Below are 24,454 nucleotides of genomic sequence, written 5' to 3' on the forward strand. Positions count from 1 at the left end.
TTAGAAGAAAGGCCTACAAGAGAGATAAGACGTGCAAGAGCAAATAGCTTTGCAACCAACACAGCTACTAAAGGTCCAGATGCCCATGAGAGCAAGTTCAACATCACTACTGGGATCAGTAAAGAGTTTGAACCGACAAGTCTTCAGACTACCTTCAAGTGTATGTTCTGTGAAGAAAATCACTCCATACATAAGTGCCAACAATTGAAGGAAAGATCTCCAGATGAAAAGAAAAGGTTTGTGTTTGATAATCAGCTGTGTTTTGGATGTTTAAGAAAAGGCCATATTACTAAAGAATGCAAGAAAAGGGCCACTTGCAGCGTTTGTAAAGGACGTCATCCTACACAACTACATGAAGAACGTCCAAAGAAAGAGAAATCCATAATGCCCAAGGACACTGAGGAAGAAAATAAAGCAACAGTATTCTCTTGCAGAGTGAGAGAAAGAGAAATCAATGGCACGTCAATGGTTGTACCAGTGTGTATTTCAAATCCTAAAAGGAAGAACAAGAAGGTATACGCCTATGCGCTACTGGATGCCCAGAGTGACGTCACCTTTATTGATCAAGAAATCTGCAAAAAATTACAAGTGGCCACAAAACCAGTGAAACTCAAACTCACCACAATGACAGGAAGAGACACATTGGTGAACAGTCAAAGAGTCAAAGGATTGAGAGTTAGAGGACTCCACTCAAACTGCATATTAGATCTACCTCCAGCTTATACAAAAGACGACATACCTCTGGATCGAGATCGCATACCTACCTATGAAACAGCCAACAAATGGGAACACCTATCTGTCATATCTCATGAAATGTCCCCGCTGAAGGAATTTGGTGTTGGACTGTTGATAGGCTACGACTGCCCCGAGGCGTTGGTGCTACGAAAGATAATCGCAGGAGGAAAGGGTGAACCCTACGCAGTCCAGACTGATCTAGGATGGGGTGTTGTTGGAGGAAAACGACAGATTGCAGATTCAGGACAGGTGACAGGATTGTGTCATAGAATATCTGTCCAAGAGTTACCAACTGTAAGTCCAGCAAAAGTACTCAAAATCCTAGAATCCGACTTTGCAGACGTAAGTTGTAATGAAAAGAGTGTATCCCAAGAGGATATAAAGTTTGTACAAGTTCTAGAAGATAATATTCAGCAAAATGAACAAGGTTATCTTGAAATGCCCATACCGTTTAGAGAACGACCTCATCTGCCAAATAACAGAGATCTTGCCCTGACAAGATTGAAAAGCTTAAAGAAAAGGATGGGAAGAGATCCCAAACTCAAAGACGATTATTTGAATTTCATGAAAGAAATCCTCAAAGAAGGGCACGCAGAGAAACTTGATGGTCAGCCTAAAAATGGAGAAGTGTGGTACATCCCACATCAAGGTGTCTATCACCCAAAGAAACCAGATAAGATCAGAGTAGTTTTTGATTGCTCAGCAAGCTACAATGATGTTGCATTGAACGATCATCTACTAAAGGGACCAGATCTTACAAACACTGTACCTGGAGTACTCTGTAGATTCAGAAAGTATCCCATAGCAGTCATGTGCGACATTGAAAAGATGTTCCACCAATTTCATGTGAAGGAAGAAGATAGAGACTTCCTGAGGTTCCTATGGTGGGAAGACGGAGATACAGATACAGAGCCAGCGGAATACAGGATGAAAGCACACTTGTTTGGAGCAGCATCATCCCCAGGTTGTGCCAATTATGGTATGAAGTATCTGGCCAATCAGAATGAAAAGGATTGTCCATCAGCAGCAAATTTTTTGAAGAAAAACTTTTATGTAGATGATGGTCTTATAAGCCTAGAATCCTCAAAATCGGCAATTCAGTTGGTGAGAGAGAGCCAAGAGTTATGCGCAAAAGGAAACCTGCGTCTTCACAAATTCATCTCAAACGACAGAGAGGTACTAGAATCCACCAGTGACTCCGAACGTGCATCAACAATAAAGAATGTGGATCTTAACTATGATCCTCTTCCAGTTCAGAATGTACTCGGATTGGGATGGAATGTAGAAAACGACAATTTTTTCTTTGAAATATCCATGGAAGAGAAAGTTCCAACTAGACGTACCATTCTTTCCACAGTAGCCTCAATATATGATCCGTTGGGATTCTTATCACCAGTAATCCTCAGAGCAAAAGAAATATTGCAAGAATTATGCAGACAGAAGTTGGGATGGGACAAACCCATACCTGCAGGCTTGAGGCCAAGGTGGGAGAGTTGGAAAAGAGACTTGCAAAATTTGAAAGAAATTCGGATACCCAGATGTTTTGTACCTCCTGATTTCGGAAAGTACAAGAAAATAGAACTTCATCACTTTTCAGATGCCAGTAGTCATGGTTATGGTCAGTGCTCCTACATCAGAGCAGTAGGAGAAGGAAAGATACACTGTGCCCTAGTTATGGGAAAGGCCAGAGTAGCACCCAACAATATTCAGACAATACCAAGACTCGAACTAACGGCAGCCGTCGTTTCAGCATCAGTAAGTCAGTTTCTGAGAGAAGAATTGGAACTGAAAATAGATGAAGAACATTTTTGGACAGACTCACAAGTTGTCCTAGGTTACATAAACAATGAAGCTCGAAGATTCCACACCTTTGTTGCTAACAGAGTTCAAAAAATTCGGAAAACAACAAATCCAGAACATTGGCACTATGTTGACACAAAGCAAAACCCGGCAGATCATGCTTCAAGAGGCCTAAATGTAACAGAATTGAAGAATTCAAATTGGTTCACTGGTCCAGAGTTCCTTTGGGAAAGGGAAATCATACCCAATGAAGGTTATACAGAACTGTCTATGGGTGATCCAGAAGTAAAGGTAGTTCAAACATTGAGCACTGCTGCCAAGTGTCAAGATGACATACTTGAACGACTAGCCAGATGTTCAAAGTGGAATACAGTCATAAACATTGTAGCTCGAATTCAACGCTTAGCAAAAGGAATCAGAAAGAAAGAATCGTTGAATGTAGAGGAAAGAGTGAAAGCTGAAGAAACGGTTATAAAACTCATTCATCAAAGATTCTACAGTGAAGAATTGAAGAGACTTAGTCAAGAATCTATGAGACTTCCAAACAACCACCCATTGTACAAGCTTAATCTTATTCTGCAGGATGGTATACTGAAGGTGGGAGGGAGGCTGGAAAATGCATCACTACCTAACAGAGTTAAGCATCCAGCAATTCTACCCAAACATTCTACCTTCACAAGATTGATTATCAATCACTACCACAACAAATCCTTGCATCAAGAAAGAAGCTTTACTCAAAGCTGTTTGAGAGAAGGTGGTTACTGGATAGTGAAAGGAAGCAAAGTTATAGCGAAGTACATAAGTAAATGTGTAATCTGTAGAAAGGCACGTAGACCTACAGAAGAACAAAGAATGGCTGATCTACCATCTGATCGTGTAAACCCATCACCACCATTTCTTTATAGCGGAATGGATTGCTTCGGCCCATTTATCACCAAACAAAACCGCAAGGAGTACAAGAGATACGGACTGATATTTACGTGTCTAAGCTCCAGAGCAATTCACCTGGAAATGTTGGAAGATATGTCAACCGACGCCTTTATCAACGCCTTAAGATGTTTCATAGCCATTAGAGGTACTGTCAGAGAACTTAGATCTGACCAAGGATCTAATTTTGTTGGAGCAAAGAATGAATTGAACAAGGCTCTAAAAGAGATTGATAAAGAAAAAGTAACTGAGTACTTGTTAGAGAAACAGTGTGATTTTCACATGAATGCTCCACATGCAAGCCATACTGGCGGAGTCTGGGAGAGGCAAATCAGAACTGTAAGAAACGTACTAAGTTCAGTTTTGAAAAGGAACGCCGGAAGATTAGATGATGCTTCACTTAGGACACTATTCTATGAAGTAATGTCTATTGTTAACAGTCGTCCACTTACAGTCAACAACATCAACGACCCAACAAGCTTGGAGCCTCTAACGCCCAACCATCTACTTCACCTTAAGTCTGATTACATACAGCCACCACCTGGCAACTTCACCAAAGAGGATTTATACGCAAGAAAAAGATGGCGAAGAGTTCAATATCTATCAGAGCAGTTTTGGAATAGATGGAGCAAGGAGTACTTAGCTCATCTCATACTAAGAAGTAAATGGCAGACGCCTAGAAGAAATGTTCATGTTGACGACATAGTGTTAGTAAAGGAAGATGACTTACCTAGAAGTCAATGGAAATTGGCCAAAGTCCTAGAAGCTCGAAAGGACGAAGAAGGACTAGTAAGAAGAGTTTTGTTACAAATGGGAGACTCAAAACTGGTCAAAAAGGGAAAACGTCTCACAACTCCACTCAAGTTGGAACGTCCAATACAAAAGTTAGTTGTTCTGCTTGAGAGTAACACTGGAGAGTTGAGAAACTGATGGAAAATTCCTCAAATTCATGTTCGAATTCTATTACTAAGGACATAGAATTATAGGTAATTTTGGTGGGAGTGTAGCTGGCCAGCTAAGACCAGTCCTAGGTTGTTAATATGGTTCACATATATGTGTATACCAAACCTGCCAATAACCTCAGTATAGTATATATGTGCATATGTTAAAGCCAAAAGCAAAATCATTGCTGTAATTTATGTCTTTGATTGTTATATGACATTTATATATTCATTGTGTTAGCAGAAGCAGAAAAGGAAAATATGCCTTTAAGAGTTAGTTAAAGATGAGCCAATCACAGACAGCCTCATACTGTACAGAGCCTTAACCAATCCCAGCCAGTTTCACATCTATGCCTATGTAAAACTCCCTGCTAGGATTTTCTAGAGACACATGCTCACCAGACAGAAGAGGAAACAGACAGTTCCAATCAGAAAAGCTTTATGGAAGCAGAGCAGGCCAAATAGGTATTTAATGCACTTGTGTGTTCCTCTATTGTTTGGCAGTGCAGGTGGATCTGTGTGTTGAAACTGTTGTGTGTGTTTTAATTGTAGTTCCACCGAATTGAATATAGCAAATCGAATTTACTGAATCTAACAAATTTATCAATCTATCGAATCAAACCACTGTAATATGAAAGAAATAAGCTACTGTATGAAAGAAACAAGCCATTGTAAGCAGTGTTATATGAAGAAGATTGAAGTTATTAACCACTTCCCGACCGGCCGTTGTATATAAACGGCCGGACGGTGGCAGTGCAGGGTCGGGTGGCCGTTTGTAAACGGCCGCCCGCATCCGAGGCTCGTGCGCGGCTCCTAGAGCGTGCACCCGCGAGCCCGGGGATCGCCGTGTCCCTCGGATACCGGCGATCACCTGACGTGGTACAGGACCGTCCTGTACCATGTGACCGACTGTGTCCAATAAGGACACAGTCTTAATGTAAATAGAAGCCGCATGGTGCGGCTTCCGCCCCCTTGACCGCGCACGTGCGTGCCCAGAGATCGCCGGGTCCCTCAGATACAGGGGATCAGGTAACATGGTGCAGGACCAATGAAATCGTCCTGTACCATGTGACCAACTGTGTCCAATAAGGACACAGTCTAAATGTAAACAGAAGCCGCATGGTGCGGCTTCCGGCTCCTTCTCCTCACACGGAGTTCTGTCTGTGAGAGAAGGAGCCGGATAGCCTGAGCAAGAGCAAGCCTGATCGCAAGTGTCCCTAATTGTCCCTGATCACGTGTCCCTGACTGTCTGTCCCTGATCACAGTGTCCCTGATCACAGTGTCCCTGATCACGTGTCCCTGACTGTCTGTCCCTGATCACAAGTGTCCCTGACTGTCCCTGACCACAAGTGTCCCTGACTGTCTGTCCCTGACCACAAGTGTCCCTGACTGTCTGTCCCTGATCACAAGTGTCCCTGACTGTCCCTGACCACAAGTGTCCCTGACTGTCTGTCCCTGACCACAAGTGTCCCTGATTGTCTGTCCCTGATCACAAGTGTCCTTGACTGTCCCTGACCACAAGTGTTCCTGATCGTCAGTGTCCCTGATCGCCAGTGTCCCTGATCGCCAGTGTCCCTGATCGCCAGTGTCTCTGATCGCCAGTGTCCCTGATCGCCAGTGTCCCTGATCGCCAGTGTCCCTGATCGCCCGTGTCCCTGATCGCAAGTGTCCCTGATCGCCAGTGTCCCTGATCGCCAGTGTCCCTGATCGCCAGTGTCCCTGATCGTCAGTGTCCCTGATCGCTAGTGTCTCTGATCGCCAGTGTCCCTGATCGCCAGTGTCCCTGATCGCCCGTGTCCCTGATCACAAGTGTCCCTGATCGCCAGTGTCCCTGATCGTCAGTGTCCCTGATCGTCAGTGTCCCTGATCGCCAGTGTCCCTGATCGCCAGTGTCCCTGATCGTCAGTGTCCCTGATCGCCAGTGTCCCTGATCGCCAGTGTCCCTGATCGCCAGTGTCTCTGATCGCCAGTGTCCCTGATCGCCAGTGTCCCTGATCGCCAGTGTCCCTGATCGCCAGTGTCCCTGATCGCAAGTGTCCCTGATCGTCAGTGTCTCTGATCACAAGTGTCCCTGATCACAAGTGTCCCTGATCACAAGTGTCCCTGATCGTCAGTGTCTCTGATCGTCAGTGTCCCTGATCGCCAGTGTCCCTGATCGTCAGTGTCCCTGATCACAAGTGTCCCTGATCACAAGTGTCCCTGATCGTCAGTGTCTCTGATCACAAGTGTCCCTGATCACAAGTGTCCCTGATCGTCAGTGTCTCTGATCACAAGTGTCCCTGATCACAAGTGTCCCTGATCACAAGTGTCCCTGATCGTCAGTGTCTCTGATCACAAGTGTCCCTGATCACAAGTGTCCCTGATCGTCAGTGTCCCTGATCACAAGCGTCCCTGATCGTCAGTGTCTCTGATCACAAGCGTCCCTGATCACAAGCGTCCCTGATCACAAGCGTCCCTGATCACAAGTGTCCTTGATCGTCAGTGTCCTTGATAGTCAGTGTCCCTGATCGTCAGTGTCCCTGATCGTCAGTGTCCCTGATTGTCAGTGTCCCTGATCGTCAGTGTCCCTGATCGCCACACAGCGGCCCAGCTGTGTCCCTGATCACTGCATAGCGTCCCAGTGTCCCTGATCTCCACACCAGCAGGTCTTGATCACCTCCACACTACCAGGTCCTGATCATCATACCACCAAGTCTTGATCACCGCCACACCTGCAGGTCCCAATCACAGCTATACCAGCGGGTCCTGATCGCCGCCACACTAGCAGATCCTGATCACAGCCATACCAGCAGGTCCTGATCACCACCCCAGCAGATCCTGATCACCACCAAACTAGTGGGTCCTGATCCCCGCCATACCAGCGGGTTCTGATCACCGCCACATCATTGGATCCTGATCGCTGCCAAACCCACGGGTCCTGATCACCACCATACCAGTCCTGATCACCTGAGAGCCATTACAGCAAACTGTGAGTACTTTTTAGTCTTTGCACACAGTTTACACACACACTCACAAAACATTGCCTGCCAGCTCACGGTATCTCTGATCACACATTTGGTATCGCCATATTCAGGAAGAGTTATAGAATGTGTTTTGGGGTGTAATTTTAAGTATGCCTATGTTGTATAATAGAAATATCTCATAGATTGACAACTTTGCATAAAAAAAAAAACATTTTCATTTTCTTTTCAAATTTTCCAAAAACTTTTGGCAAAAAATGCAGTCTTCAGAAGACTCCACATGACTCTTAAAATATAGCTTGGAGTGTTTGCTTTCCAAAATGGGGTCATTTTGTGGGTAATTCCATTGTCCTGATGCTCCAGGACCTCCAAAATGGCATTAGGTAGTCAAGAAATTAGATGTGTCATTTTTTCCCCTAGAACTGCAAAAGATGCTTATTGGATGTGGAGCCCCCCTATGTGGCCAGACTGTGAAAAAGTCTCACACATTTAGTTTCGCCATATTCAGAAAGAGTTATAGAATGTGTTTTGGGGTGTAATTTTAAGTATGCCTATGTTGTGTAATAGATATATCTCATAGACTGGCAACTTTGCATAGAAAAAAATACATTTTCATCTTCTTTTCACATTTTCCAAAAACGTTTGGCAAAAAATGCAGTCTTCAGAAGACTCCACATGACTCTTAAAACATACCTTGGGGTGTTTTCTTTCCAAAATGGGGTCATTTTGTGGGTAATTCCTTTGTCCTGGTGCTCCAGGACCTCCAAAACTGTGATAGACAGTCAAGAAATTAGATGTGTAATTTTTGCCCCTAGAACGCCTAAGGGTGCTTATTGGATGTGGGGCCCTTCTATGTGGCTAGGCTGTGAAAAAGTTTCACACATTTGGTATCACCATACTCAGGAAGAGTAGCAGAATGTGTTTTGGGGTGTAACTGCAAGTATGCCTATGCCGTGTGAGAGAAAGAACTTGTTAAAATGATATCTTTGTGAAAAAAAAATTAAAATTATTTACTTTCATCATTTCCCCTTAAAAATTTGCAAAAAATTACAACTTCAAAAAACTCTCCTTGCCTTTCATTAAATACCTCAGACTGTCTACTTTCCAAAAAGGGGTCATTTGGGGGGTATTTGTATTGTCCTGGCATTTTAGGGCCCTGAGAAACTATACAGGTAGTCAGTACATCAGGATTGATAAATTTTCAAATATATCAAATATATATACTGTGGTCTGTGGACTCTATAACTTTAATACAGACTAAATAATACAAACTGATTTGGGTTATTTCTACCAAACAAAGGTAGCACAATGGATTTTGGCCTAAATTAATGAAGAAAGTATATTTATTTGCAAAATCTAGTAACAAAAACGAAGAAAAACATGTTTATTTTCAAAATTTTCAGTCTTTTTCCACTTTTCTAGAAAAAAATAAAACCCCCAGTGGTGATTAAATACCACCAAATGAAAGCTCTATTTGTGTGAAAAAAATGATAAAAATTTCATTTGGATACAGTGTCGTATGCCTGAGTAACTGGCATTCACAATGTGAGAGCACTGAAAGCTGAAAATTAGCCTGGTCAGGAAGGGGGTAAAAGTGTCCGGTCTGGAAGTGGTTAAAGAAGTTAACTAAAGTATTCGGTGTGCTCTTTAAACCTACTGCATCCATAGAGCAGCATTGGAGGAATTACAGAGTAAAGTCAGTCTAATCAAACAAAGAAACAGCAATTGCATAATTTTCCTAATGCCACAGTGCACTAGGCACCAAAGGGTGCTGCGCCTGCCACACGGAGTCCCTAAGTTCCCAAATCCCTCCTCTGCCCTTAAAAGCATTTAATCACACCACGATCGGTGTGATCAAATACTTTTCTTTTTTAACAATGGTACTGTTTATATCTGGGTAAATGAGAAGTGATGTAAGGTCATCGCTTTCGGTCCCCTATTTCATAGTGCCAAACAGAGCGGTTCTGCTCTTTGTTCAGCTCCATGATCAGCCAGTGGAAGTGCCGGCTGCTTGATCGACTGTCCAGATGGGACGGGACAGCCCGTTAAAGCCACGGAAGGTGGTGGGTGGGGGGATGTCCCCTTCTGCTGCTTGTAATAGTGATCCAGCATCTAGTTAGCAGTTCGGATTGCTATTACAAGAGAGATGACTGTCCGCACTAAAAAAAAGGAATAACCACTTAACGCCAAATGACGTACATGTATGTGATTTGGTGTCAAGTGTATGTATGTATATATATACACACACAGTATTTTTCGCTCCAATGTCTGTGCGTCTTATGGAGCAAATATGGAGCAGCCGGCCTGGTATTCCCACCACCGCCATGTCAGAATACCGGGCCAGCTGCTCGGCTGTTCTCTGCAGCAGAACTTTTCCTGTTCCTTGGTCCAGCGGTGTCCTCACGATCTTCTCTCCCGGCATGGGCATCTTTAGTGTGGGCACCCAGCTGTGACAGCTTGCGGCTTCACAGACAGGTGCCTACTGCGTATGCGCGAGAAGAGCTGCGCTTTGTGAATGGTCCAGCAGTCTTCTGGGACCTGTCACGTGTCCCAGAAGACGAAGAGGGAGGAAGTGGGAGCGTGTACTTGTCAAATTCAGGTACCCGCTCCCCCCTCCTCCCCAAAGGTCCGCAGTCTCTGGTCATCCCCTGTACTGTGTCCGCAGTCTTTGGCCATCTGCAGTATGTACGCAGTCTCTGGTCATCTCCTGCACTGTGTCCGCAGTCTCTGGTCATCTCCTGTACTATGTCCGCTGTCTCTGGTCATCTCCTGTACTATGTCCGCAGTCCCTGGTCATCCCTGTACTGTGTCCGCAGTCTCTGGTCATCTCCTGTACTGTGTCCGCAGTCCCTGGTCATCTCCTGTACTGTGTCCGCAGTCTCTAGTCATCTCTTGTACTGTGTTCGCAGTCCCTGGTCGTCTCCTGTACTGTGTCCGCAGTCTCTGGTCATTCCCTGTACTGTGTCCGCAGTCTCTGGTCATCTCCTGTACGGTGTCCGCAGTCTCTGATCATCTCCTGCACTGTGTCCGCAGTCTCTGGTCATCTCCTGTGCTGTGTCTGCAGTCTCTGGTCATCTCCTGCACTGTGTCCGCAGTCTTTGGTCATCTCCTGTACTGTGTCCGCAGTCTCTGGTCATCTCCTGTACTATGTCCGCAGTCCCTGGTCATCTCCTGTACTGTGTCCGCAGTCTCTAGTCATCTCTTGTACTGTGTGCGCAGTCCCTGGTCGTCTCCTGTACTGTGTCCGCAGTCTCTAGTCATCTCTTGTACTGTGTGCGCAGTCCCTGGTCGTCTCCTGTACTGTGTCCGCAGTCTCTGGTCATCTCCTGTATTGTGTCTGCAGTCTTTGGTCATCTGCAGTATGTACGCAGTCTCCGGTCATCTCCTGTATTGTGTCCGCAGTCTCTGGTCATCTCCTGTACTGTGTCCGCAGTCTCTGGTCATCTCCTGTACTGTGTCCGCAGTCTCTGGTCATCTCCTGTACTGTGTCCGCAGTCTCTAGTCATCTCTTGTACTGTGTTCGCAGTCCCTGGTCGTCTCCTGTACTGTGTCCGCAGTCTCTGGTCATCTCCTGTATTGTGTCCGCAGTCTTTGGTCATCTGCAGTATGTACGCAGTCTCCGGTCATCTCCTGTACTGTGTCCACAGTCTCTGGTCATCCCCTGTACTATGTCCGCTGTCTCTGGTCATCCCTGTACTGTGTACGCAGTCTCCGGTCATCTCCTGTATTGTGTCCGCAGTCTCTGGTCATCTCCTGTACTGTGTCCGCAGTCTCTGGTCATCTCCTGTACTGTGTCCGCAGTCTCTGGTCATCTCCTGTACTGTGTCCGCAGTCTCTGGTCATCTCCTGTACTGTGTCCGCAGTCTCTGGTCATCTCCTGTACTGTGTTTGCAGTCCTTGGTCATCTCCTGTACTGTGTCCACAGTCTCTGGTCATCTGCAGTATGTATGCAGTCTCCGGTCATCTGCAGTATGTATGCAGTCTCCGGTCATCTGCAGTATGTATGCAGTCTCCGGTCATCTGCAGTATGTATGCAGTCTCCGGTCATCTCCTGTACTATGTCTGCAGTCTCCGGTCATCTCCTGTATTGTGTCCGCAGTCTCTGGTCATCTCCTGTACTATGTCCGCAGTCTCTGGTCATCTCCTGTTCTGTGTCTGCAGTCTTTAGTCATCTCTTGTACTGTGTTTACAGTCCTATATATATATATATATAACATTTGTATATTTACATCACCTATTAAAACTGTCAATTTTAAGCCTAACAAGAATGACAGGAATGTATCCTACCTTCAAAATACTGCAATTCTATGGTTGCTGACTCAATTCATTAATATATAATACATATGTTATTTGCCATAAAGATCATGGTTTTTCTTTCTTGGCTGTCATTGTTAAAAATAAGGATTGTTATGGGAAATATGAATTGAGGCTTAGGTCATAGATGTCATAGCCACACAGTATAATATTGTCAGCTTTAGGAATTGTCTGTATTGCTCCAAAGCCATTATTAGATTCAGAATTTCAGATCCCTGCTGTTATTTTTCAAGACTTTACTGGTGATTGTAAAGTAATATAGTCATTACATAGCTGAGACTCTTTGTAAACACACCATAAGCCTCCGTGTATCGTCTCTATGCATAGGGAAACTAGTAACAACCCAACAGCATAGTGACAAGAATGGCAGCAATAGAAAGAGATTTCTACATTCTATTGGGGTACTGTACAAAAGTCATTGAGTTGACCTTATCTAACCTCATGTCTTAGTGTAGCTGAGTTTATTGTGATCACTATACAGTAGTTCTGCATTGAAGCAATGTGTTTATTGCTCAGTACGGAGTTATTATTTTTTCCACTACCGCATGTCACTGATGTTATGGAGGAGATTGCAGATACCAATAGCACTAAGTAGGGAACCCAGATTTAAATTTAAGGCCCTTGCTTGAATTAATAGCACTTTCTCTATTTTAGTAAATGCTTCCAAAATATTTTAATGAATGAGTTATACAAGAAACTATCTCTTAAAATCCCATTATAAAACTAAAAGCTACTATACATATTCATAAGGCATATCCATGAGAAAGTGTTGACAGGCCTGCAGATGGGTTCCATGTGGCTCCTGTAAGAAAGTGTTATATAATTTATCTTAGAATGCTAAATGAAAAAAAGAACTGTTACTTCACTCCCTACCTCCCAACAAACGCCTAAATTCTGTGCGCTTCTTTAATGCTTCCTTCACTCTCCTGATGCCTAAGGCATTGCATTTTCAGTACTGATGTATATTAAGTACACAGAGTCCCTGCAGTTATGACTTGGTACCCAAATCACTGATCCCAACCTCTTCTTTATTTGAAAAGCCAGTGAAGTTATTTGATATTTCAGTTTCTGTGTAGAGGTTATTTAATGTGATATGTATTACATACAGCACAGGTTAAACAAATGTTGTTCGGTAGCAATGTATTTAAACTATTTGGAGGTCTTTTACTGCCCTGTGTTTAAAGGTTTATGGAGAAAGAATGATTGGAGTAATACATTCTCACAAAGTTGTGCTATTACAACACGATGTTTCAAACCTAGTATATACAATGAGAAAATCAGACGAAAAATACTGCTTTTGGAGCGATTGTCCCATAATTTGATTGTTAGTACACAGCTTTCGAGAGCTGATCATGACAGTTCATGCGAAAATATCCGAAGGGACAAGCAAGAACATTTTTCTCGTAAGATAACAGAACGAATGATTTTTGTTTAATCAGTACAGTATTCGTCCATAAAAAAGTCGAGCGACCAAGACTTTTCATGTTTGGAAACTAAATCATACATTACAATACAATAAATTATATCATCATGGGAAATTGTATTCTGTCTTATGAGAATTTTTGTAGTTCTAGTACCTTATTCATTTGCGATATGAGACTAGCATGCAAAAACAAAAAGGACGATCATTCCTCCAATATTCTCATCGTGTGTACCAGGCTTTAAAATGTTGTTTGTTAGATGTAATTGTCTTACCCAATTGTGGAATTCTGAAATCCAGTGCACATGGAGAATTGGGGCCAGTCAAATTCATTGGAGATAGCAAGCGCCATGTTTGAAAAGGTATCCTAAAAATATATTATATGTATATATATATTAAAAATAAAATACATTTGTTAATACATTGTCCTAAAGCAGAACTCTGGGCATAATGTGTTTTGCCCGTGCAGTTGGGCTGTGCCTACAATGTACAGCTTAACTGCTTGTTTTTTCCAGGGGAGAAGACAGCAGAGATATACTTACCTCACTAGCAGATCCTCCCCACACAACAATGGTCTCTTTGGCTCCTGCCCCGCGAGGTCCAGCGGTCTTGTAAATGGACTGTTCCTGACGTCAGCACACTCAAAGCATGCTCCACAGACAGGCACAATCCACCGCTGCACTGTGGGGGAGAATGGGACTCTGGAGGATCGGAGGCTCAGGTTAGTATGAGCTTTATGTTCACTCCTAGAAAAAAAGCAGTTGACCCATACAGTGGGGGCACAGCCGCACTGCATGGTGGAATACAATTTTTGCCTGGACGTCTGCTGTAATTTATTGCACCAATCTTAGTTTACAAAGCATATGCAAAATTTATGATTGAATCACAGATATGTCCTGTATTTTCTGATGTTAATTCTTTTGCTAGAGGTTTTGCCCATACTTTAGCATTTTTTTAAAATATTTTTCAATATTGAGTTTTTCATATCATGCAGATTTCAGAATTTACCAGAAATGCATTAAATTACACATTTTGAAAAAATACAATCCAAAGCCTTTTGTTTTTGTGATCATGCAATCATGTTTCAGTTTGCTGTTTTCACATTGAGGATGTTTGCTGTAGCGGGAAAAGGGGTAAGGTTTAGGACTGTACTCAGGTAATCCATATAAAACATCACTTTGTGAAAACTTTGTGTAGGAGCCAAATTAGCATGAGTACGTTGGGTGCAGATGGTAAAATGGTCATAATACAAACTAATATCACTTGGTTTCTATGGGAGATAGTTACTGTTGCGTGTAAAATCTGGTGCAGCTCTGCATAGAAACCAATCAGCTTCCAGGTTTTATTGCCAAAGTTTAACTGAACAAGCTGAAGTTAGAAGCTGATTGGCTGCCATACACAGCTGCACTAGATTCTGAGTGCTCCAGTTTTAGTAAATTTCTCCCAATGTATAATGAAATACATATATCTGCATATAAAGTAACAAACAGGGAGCACAAGAGATTATTATATTATTGAATAGTGTGCAGTTGGGACAGCACCCACCCTTATATTAATCAAATTGGTGCAAAGCAGGCTAATGAGAATACCCAATCTCCAATATATACTCAAAAGAAGACAATCCAGTCTGCAGCACCTTGTAACTTCACAGTTGTTTACTTGTATCTCTACTATTGGCATTAATATTGGATAATACAGTACAAGCCATAGCAATAGTATATAACCAGTAATTGTGAAACAGATCTTTGGGTCGATTTATGCTATCAAATACCAATTACACGTGCAAGAAATTGGTTATGGACTGATATTCCAGCCAAGGGACTCCTTATGTCATTCGCCAAATAATCACTAAAGGTGAATCTTTCCGGCCTGTGCTTTAAATTAAAGAGCATTATTACCCACTTGTGAATGTTTGGTGAATGTCACATTCACCACTTTGTAAATACACCCTATTTGTATGTCTTGGCTAAGTGCATTTTATTAGACTGAGTTCTGCTTAATTGATCTTGGCAATGTCTTCTCCCTGTACAAAGAACCAAACCAAATAGAATTGCTCATTTATAATTTTTGCTTACACTTTTTATATGAAAATAGAGAAAAACAGAAACCAGATATAGTATAGAAGATAATTAAAACCAAAATGAATCCTACTTAATTTAAGTAACTTTGGTTATGTACTATGGTGTGCTGCTTGCACCTAAAAATCTATTTACTTTGGGCTCACTTCAGACAGTACTGAATCTAAGGTCTATTTATTCCAAAGTGGAATGTGCTGGCAATACAGCATTCAGAGTAAATATGGCCATAGACACAAGACCAAAGCTGATCATGAGCTTACATATTTGAACAATAGAACACATGATTAATAAAAAAATTAACAAAACAAACAAATTAATTAATTAATCAAAGCAACAACGTTCCTTCTAGTGGAGTTGCCTTCATAATTTATCATGGGTTGAATCCATCTCCCAGATATCCAGATTTTTTTCCTAATAATGCCAAAATAGCCAACATTTGACAACAATCATCTAACGACTATAAGTACTTTTAAAGGTGAGCAAAACAATATAAAATAGATTATCTTCTCATGTTGCCTATTCAACATTCTTTACCATGGATTGTCATTGGTATTGCCATTATTTTCTATTGCAGAGTTGGTAAATGCTATTTACAGTGATCTTTGATTCCCAAGTGGTCAAATATGCGGAAATCAGACATATTGCATGTGCAGACAGTACAGTTTGTACAAGCTATTAAATGAAACTTAAAAGCACATACTGTAAAGTAAGGCACTTTTTTATTCTGTTTTCCTGATTGAATTCTCATGATGCATTGGAAATTACATAAACCTTTCAACAATAAATAAATTATATACTCTTTAAATATATCTTAGTATTTAAAAGAATATTATGGCTAAATTCAGTTGCTTAATGAAGATGAAAACGTTTTTATTGCAGAGTATATCATAGGGTTACTGACAACTTAATATTTTAGATATAAGAATAGTATTAGTATGCAATTAAAGGTCTCTATCAAATATCTTTAAAAGGGAAACTATTGAGTATTGCTTTTAATAAATGAACATTTTCCTAAAGGTAATTTTGACATTACTTTTGTATTTTGATGTGTCTATTGTTTTACTTATTTTATTTAACATACAGTTTTGCTTCATACAGAATAACTTTCATAACAGATAAAACAGTCTGGCTTGAGCCTTGTACAAGTTTCATGCTGACTACACATACAAGGAATCTAATTGTCTAACCATTTGCAACATAGTTGATGTAAAACACACCATGATAATACTTAAGGCGATAAACCACATATGTTACACATGACACAAACCACATGATCTGAGAATCCTGTTAAAGTCGATAACAGAACACCAGGATAAGGATCGGTACTTTTTATCTCTAATCAGCTCAAAATAACTGCCACATTTGTGAAAATAAGAACCCTTATCTTGGTTTGTTAGCTAGTATAGTATAGTGTGTGTATATATATATATATATATATATATATTAGATCACACTCCTAGATAGTATGTGTTTTGATAGGTAAAGTTAGTTGCCACCTTGTATTTAGTGTGGTTGTGATCAGGGGCGGACTGACAATTCATGGGGCCCCCGGGCAATAGGGGATCATGGGGCCCCTGTGTCCTTGCTCAAACTCAAAAAAGCCTATGAAAAAAGTACCAGGAGCATCTCATGGGGCCCCCTACTGACCCTGGGCCCTCGGGCAGTGCCCGAGTTTCCAAATGGTCAGTCCGCCCCTGGTTGTGATTGTTTGTTAGGTAAAAGCATTGTTTGGTCACTGTACTCAGTGAAGCTGCATTCTGCTAGTCAGGTCTACTCATTGTTTTCATCTGCTGCCAGTCTGATAGCTCCCTCTACATCCAGAGAGCTTGAGAAGTTTTTGGATGATAGGTATGGAGCTATGCATATGGCAGCATTACTATTGACACAGCCCTGGCCTATCCCAGAGAGACAGGCTCTGATGGCATGCTGAGAGACTGTATATATTCAGTAAGCGCATTGAGCTCGGTGTCTTATCCTGGAGAGGATTAGTCCAGCCTGGAAGGGGCACGCTGCCCTTTCAGGCAGTTCTGCTATGTCTGCTGTCTTGAGGCCTCAGGTAAGCGACCTGAGGGTCTGGATGCTTAGGCCCTGGAACTAAAGAGAGCTGACAGAGAGGGACTGTGTGCTGAAGATCTGGTCTGGTATCATTGGAATAAGGTGTCGCTTGGAAGTTGGAAGGAGGCAACCAGCTGTCCTTGGGCCCTGTGTGAGTACAGACGCTTCAAAGAGATCTTGGGGACCTCTGTGCTTTGCCACTTCTGTGGTGCAAGAAAGTCAGCTATGGGTCTAGTTAAATGGGACTCCGGCTGGTGTCCCGCAAAGCGTTGTCCATTTCATTTTCTACTTAAAAGCACTCTGCTCTTGTGGCTCTAAGAAAAAGATTTACAATTAACTACTGTTTGCTACAAGCATGGACTTTAATATAGCTTGTTCTGAAGAATACCTAAGTCCTTGAATTGTACATAGTTCTTGCTTTTTGGAGTACCCCCACCTGATTCCATCAACCATATCAAAGTTCTGCAAAAATAAAAAAAACAAAAATACCCCTAGACTGGTCATTGAAGAAACGTGTAAATGAGCTTGTGTGTTTTGGCAAAGCTTGTAGGAAAGACATGGACAGTATTTTTACAGCTCTTACGACAGTAGCACTAAATAAATATATATACTGTGTATATGTATATACAGTATATATATACAGTACATAAAATATAATATTATGTTATTATAGTATTGTAAATCACTGTATGAGATATCACCAATATAAATATAATTAAATATGATTCAAGGCTGAGATTTGCATTACTGGGCTGATATACAGAATCCATTAAAGTACAGGACGTTAGATCCATTGGACCCATAAAAATCTCATGACCTACAGTACATGGGTGCACACTGATCAGAGGGGACAAAATGTATCCCCTTATGGCTGTGTACAGCAGGCACACAAGGTTTGAACAGCAGGGTTTCCTGCCCTCTGTGATGTTTTATACCTAAATAGATGGTACTATATTTTATCATACGTTTTCTTCTCTAATAAAGACGTATAGTACTCCATTATCCAGTATTAGCACAGGGGTTGAAGAATCCCAACCCACAGTCACAAAATAAATAAAATCAGAAATCCCAAATGGTTCTGTACACTTTTTAATGTAAATGACAAATATGTGGACTGGTAAAGATTTAATGGCTCCATTCACCTTCTGCTGTAAATCATCAATCAGCAGTGAACATCCAGTTGGTACAGACTGACTTGCTGTAACTTGAGGTTTGGGTAAAGGAGCTCACTTATCACTAACTGTGACTTTTTTATTCCGCAGTTGCTTGTTTTGTGTGTAACAGTGTTCTTAATTATATGTATAAATATAATATATATATATATATTATACAATTTATTAATCATATGTTCAATGCTTGCAATGTGATTTCTTTGTTCAGAATCTGCTCGTTATATTCCTTCTGAAGCAATTCACCAGCTAGCTTGCAGAAATGTCCTTAAGAATAGGCCAAACCCACAAATTTACTATTTAGTGATGTATGTAGAATGTGCAAGGTTAAATCTTTAATAAAACCTGCATGAAGGTCCACCTTTACAATGGTAATATCAGACACAATCTTTGGCATAACTGATGTATATTCCGTAGAAAATGTATAATAAACTTTTATTCTTTAAAAAAAAAGCATAATCGATACAAATGTTATCCTTTTGGGTGGATCTCTGTGTCAGGACCTTGGAAAGAAGCAGTCAGGAATGGCAATTTGCAATAAAATGATACTCAACACAGCCTCAGGGATATTTTGATTTTGATTATTTACTTGTACTTTCTCCCTCTCAGGCCCACACAGAGGCTTTTTCATCCTCTGCTTGAACACAGTGGCTAAATGGTTAGCACACTTGCCTGGCAGTACTAGGAGCGTTGGTTCAAATCTCAACCATAACACCACCTGCCTGAAGTTTGCATGTTCTCCTTGTGCTTGCGTGGGTTTCCTCTGGGTACTCTGGTTTTCTCCCACACTCAAAAGACATGCTGGTAGGTTAATTGGCTCCTGTCTAAATTGGCCCTAGTATGTGTATGAATGTAAGTTAGGGACCTTAGATTGTACACCCCTTGAGGGTTAGGGACTGATGTGAATGTACAATATATATGTACAGAGCTGCGTAAATTGATGGCACTATATAAGTACCTCAAATAAAAAAAACTCAGTGTTGAAAACTCACACTCTTTTCAGGCTGCTGAGGGTAGGTAAACATATTATTTAACAGTGTTTTAATGTTTCTTTTATGTACAGTAATCCTAGCAACACATGTTTAATATGGCTTTTATAAGAGGGTCTGTTATCAGCACTGAACTCAGGAAGAAGGTAAGACAGTTATTGCAGAGACCTTCAGGTCTGATAGAAAAATAATACATGTTAATAAATCAAGTAACAAAATATATGCTTTATTAATAAAACAATTTAACAGTAGAGATTAGAATGACTTTGAAATGTCAAATGTGACTTGTTTTTTATAGACTGGCCATAGATTGGGAGATTTCTTCCCAAGCAGACATGCATACACATCTGCCAGCCTTCAAAAGTGCTGCCACTACACTTCCCCACCTTCTTTTTCTGCCATCTTATTTTCCAGTTTGGGATACCAACCACAGTGGTTGAATTATGACCTTGTTCCCATCCAGCAATCCTGTCAGCTGACTGGTCTCACCTAGTACTTCCGTGTATATGCTTCAACAGTATTGAAAGAATTCCTAATATCTCTGTATTCCTTCTATCTGTTAAACTTTGTGTGCAAAAATCTGAATAAAATAAGATTGAACCTAAAAAGAGGGATCCAGGAGGTGGCATACCCCTCCTTGCACGTAACTCCTTGTATGTCAGCAGATTTTAAATGCTTATTGTTTCCTGGAATTCTTCTTTAAATGTTTGGCTGAGATTTATTGAATAGTTTTAAATGTCTTCATATAAGATTGGAAACTGATTACACATATGCTATATTGCCAAAAGTATTGGGATGCCTGCCTTTACACACACATGAACTTTAATGGCATCCCAGTCTTAGTCGATATGGTTCAATATTGAGCTGGCCCACCCTTTGCAGCTATGACAGCTTCAACTCTTCTAGGAAGGCTGTCCACAAGGTTTAGGAGTGTGTCTATGGGAATGTTTGACAATTCTTCCAGAAGCGCATTTGTGAGGTCAGGCACTGATGTAGGACGAGAAGGCCTGGCTCACAGTCTCCACTCTAATGCATCCCACAGGTGTTCTATCGGGTTGAGGTCAGGACTCTGTGCAGGCCAATCAAGTTCCTAAACCCCAAACTTGCTCATCCATGTCTTTATGGACCTTGCTTTGTGCACTGGTGCACAGTCATGTTGGAACAGGAAGGGGCCATCCCCAAACTGTTCTCACAAAGTTGGGAGCATGAAATTATCCAAAATGTCTTGGTATGCTGATGCCTTAAGAGTTCCCTTCACTGGAACTAAGGGGCCAAGGCCAATCCCTGAAAAACAACCACACTCCGTAATTCCAACCATCACCAACTTTACACTTGGCACAATGCAGTCAGGCAAGTACTGTTCTCCTGGCAACTGCCAAATGCAGACACGTCTGGGTCCAGACACATGCCTAGGTGCTTGATTTTATACACCTGTGATCATGGAGGTAATTGGAACACCTGAATCTAATGATTTGAAGGGGTGTCCCAATACTTTTGGCAATATAGTGTATTTAAAAAATTACTGTGACAGTATTCTTTCTTGAAAATAATATACATAGAATGCTTAATACTAAAGGTTACCGCACATGCAGCAATATTTCGCTGTAATTGAACTGGTAGTTTCTCCTAACTAAAAGCAAAACTTTTAAAAATTGAGTGATGAGGGATTTGAAAGGGTTTAGTTGCCGGTATTTGTTGTCAGTATTTGTTGCTGTCTGTGCCCCCTTTAGGGAGATTCACTTCTCTATTTGTCCTGTTTATAATTATCACTGAAACTAAAAGTGAAACAAAATCCCAAATTATGGGTAGTCCCCAGAAAAGTAATAGAATGGAAATCTTCCAATGGGGACACTAGTTCTGGTGACCTGGGGGCCCCAAGAAATTCCCTCAATTTTCACAGATTTCTTCTCCCATTTTGTTTTGCTATGAGACAGGAGGTAAAGGGAAATCTCCGTAATGTGACTGTATATGGTGAAAAAAAATCTGACAGTGGTTATAACCCTCCCTTACTCTATCCAAAATGAAAAAAAGTTTTGCCTATAGTCTAACTTTAAATGAGATAAACTTGTATTTTTTTCTAAGACTTGGGTACCACGTTTAGGGATTTAGATCTTCAGCCAAAAAAAGTAACAGCGCCTTCGACAAGCATTCTTTACATCTCCTGACAGATGGCTAACGTGTGAATAACACAGTCCTTCATTACACAAAAATTGGCTTTTTTGATGCATTATTTTATGTGTGGGCTTACAAGAAGATATATCAGTGTTTGAGTTTGAATGTTTAAAGCAGCGCATTTGAATGTTTTTCCAAGCTCTGCAAAAACCCTAATCCACAAAATATATAGCGAAGGAACACTGACAAAAGATTCATTTAACAAAGGCAGATCGATATCCACAGGCAAGGAGAACAATCACTCAATGGATTATGTGTGAGCTATGGAGGCTAGACGTACTTTCTATATTCCTCATGCTATGCGCACATGGTGCTTTAGATAAAAGGGAAAAGATCAATCTCTGAGGAAAACAAATACAGGATGGATTAATGCTGCACCAATATTGGTATTTTTAGAACAAATGTTAAAATTACAGGGAAACAGCCCAATGTGAAATAAATAAACTGTTTTTACACAAAAATGTTTACACAATAAACAGGAAGCTTTACATTTAAATCATCTTGAATAAAAAGCCATTAACACGGATAAGAATAGATTTTTCTGATAAAAGTTTTTTTTTTTTTTTGATCAAAACAGATGAATTTAAACTGATTGAAGCTGAATTCCTGGTATGGATATTTTTGCATAGTTACACTAGTCTGCCTTGGACTAATGTAAGTATGCATATGCCATACCTGGCTGATCCCTGTGGAAGCGAAGAACTGCTTTCATATCCTCTACTACTTCAGTGATCCTCGCTATCTTCTGGGTGCTGTGCCAAACAGGTGCCCTGCTGCATAGGGAACACAGGGGAGTGCTCACATGGCACTGGCATCATTTCAAAGAAGGCTTTGTAGTTTTCTCAATGAATATTATTATTATTATTACAGTATTTATATAGCGCCAAAGGGTTTGCTCAGCGCTGTACAATACGGGGGGGACAGAACATAAGACAAAATAGTACAATACAATACACAAGGGGTTCGAGGGCCCTGCTCTTATGAGCTTACAATGTAGGAGGGAGGGGATAGTGGTACAGGAGGAAGTGGCTGTGGGGGATGGAGTGGTAGGAGGAGTGGAGGAGGTCGGTTGTTAGGTGAGGGTGGGGTAGGCTTCCCTGAAGAGATGGGTTTTCAGGGTGCGCCTGAAGGTGAGGAGGGTAGGTGACAGTCTGATGGATTGGGGTAGGGAGTTCCAGAGGATGGGGGAGATCCTGAAGAAGTCCTGCAGTCGAGCGTGGGAGGAGGAGACCAGGGAGCTGGAGAGTAGGAGGTCCTGTGAGGAGCGAAGGGCACGGGTGGGGTGGTATTTGGGTATCAGGTCAGTTAGGTAGTTTGGGGCAGCGTTGTGAATGGCTTTGTATGTCAGAATTAGAAGTTTGAATTTAATGCGTTGAGCTATCGGGAGCCAGTGAAGGGATTGGCAGAGGGGGGTGGCAGATGTGGAGCGGTTGGTGAGGTGGATGAGTCTAGCCGCTGAGTTCAGGATAGACTGGAGTGGGGATAGCAGTTGTTTGGGTAGGCCAGTGAGAAGGGAGTTGCAGTAGCCCAGGTGTGGGATAATGAGGGAGTATACGAGTTGTTTAGTAGTGTCTGGGGTGAGGAATGTACGTATCTTGGAGATGTTGCTGAGGTGGAGCCTGCATGACTTTGATAGTGATTGGACATGAGGTTGGAAGGAGAGGTTTGAGTCCAGGGTGACACCCATGACTTTGGCGTGTGGGTGGGATTGATGGTGGCGTTGCTAGTCGTGATGGAGAAGATGGGGGGGCGCGGGCTGGGGGGAAGACTAGGAGCTCGGTTTTGGACAGGCTTAAATTGAGGTAATGGAGCGACATCCAGTTTGATATGTCGTTCAGGAGGTGGGCGATGCGGGTGGAGAGTGAGGGGGTGAGTTGAGGGATGGAGAGGTAAATTTGTGTGTCATCGGCATAGAGGTGATAGTTGAAGCCGTGAGAGTGTATCAGTTTGCCAAGGGAGGAGGTGTAGATGGAGAAGAGGAGGGGTCCGAGGACAGAGCCTTGGGGGACACCAACAGAGAGGGGGAGTGAGGGGGAGGTGGCAGTGTTATAGGTAACGCTGAAGGAGTGTTGGGATAGGTAGGAAGAGAACCAGGAGAGAGCAGCGTCCCTGATGCCGAAGGAGTGCAGTTTAGTAAGGAGGAGGGGGTGGTCGACAGTGTCGAAGGCCGCGGAGAGGTCGAGGAGCAGGAGGATAGAGTAGTGGCCATTAGCTTTGGCGGTTAGCAGGTCGTTAGTGATTTTAAGTAGGGTGGTTTCGGTGGAGTGTAGGGGACGGAAGCCAGACTGTAGTGGATCAAGGAGGTTGTTATCAGTGAGGTGTTCTCTGATTAGACAAGGTGGGGATGACATCAGCTCTCTGCCTTTCCACCTTATCCAATCAAAGAACACTTTGCATTCACTGAGGAAAATGTAAGATGTTTTCTGAATGGTGCCTGTGCCAATGAGCAGCCCCCTGTGTTCATTATGCAGCAGGGCAACTGCTTGGCATGGGACCTGGAAGACAGTAAAGATCACTGAAGTAGCTGAAGCTACTACAGTGATTGAAGTTGCTGAAGCTACTACAGTGATTCTCTGTTTCCACAGGGACTCACCAGATATGGAATACCCATGCTGGACCAAAATAACTATGCAAAAATATCTATATAGGGAATTCATCTCTCAATATTTACTGTCAGTACAGAAGATTCCTATCATAGGCATAATTTAGATCAATGTAACTACTGTGTGTTGATTTTGTTGCATAAGCTTCCTACTTTTAGGTGTAGCACCCTCCTAGTTAGGCTAGGGGGCTAGGCTCCAATTGTTAGCTAGGACTGAGTAGCAGCCTGGGAGTAATAGCCCAATTGTTAGCTAGGACTGAGTAGCAGCCTGGGAGTAATTTCCCCCTGCTCT

At 42.1% G+C, this 24,454-nt stretch overlaps 1 protein-coding gene across 2 annotated transcripts in view; it reads right to left on the minus strand.

Moving 5' to 3' along the window:
• The window catches only part of AOAH (acyloxyacyl hydrolase), a 202,443-nt gene that overhangs the window by 39,870 nt on the left and 138,119 nt on the right, over positions 1-24,454 (minus strand). For both annotated transcript variants that reach the window (XM_089687015.1, XM_089687006.1), the window contains exon 12: positions 13,373-13,464. In XM_089687015.1, coding sequence (XP_089543141.1) covers positions 13,373-13,464 — 92 coding nt within the window. The remainder of the gene's footprint in view (positions 1-13,372; positions 13,465-24,454) is intronic.

The sequence above is a fragment of the Staurois parvus genome, unplaced genomic scaffold (genome assembly GCF_062004578.1).
Source record: "Staurois parvus isolate SC_StPar_1 unplaced genomic scaffold, SC_StPar_1.0 ptg000020l, whole genome shotgun sequence".
NCBI classification, from domain to species: Eukaryota; Metazoa; Chordata; class Amphibia; order Anura; family Ranidae; genus Staurois; species Staurois parvus.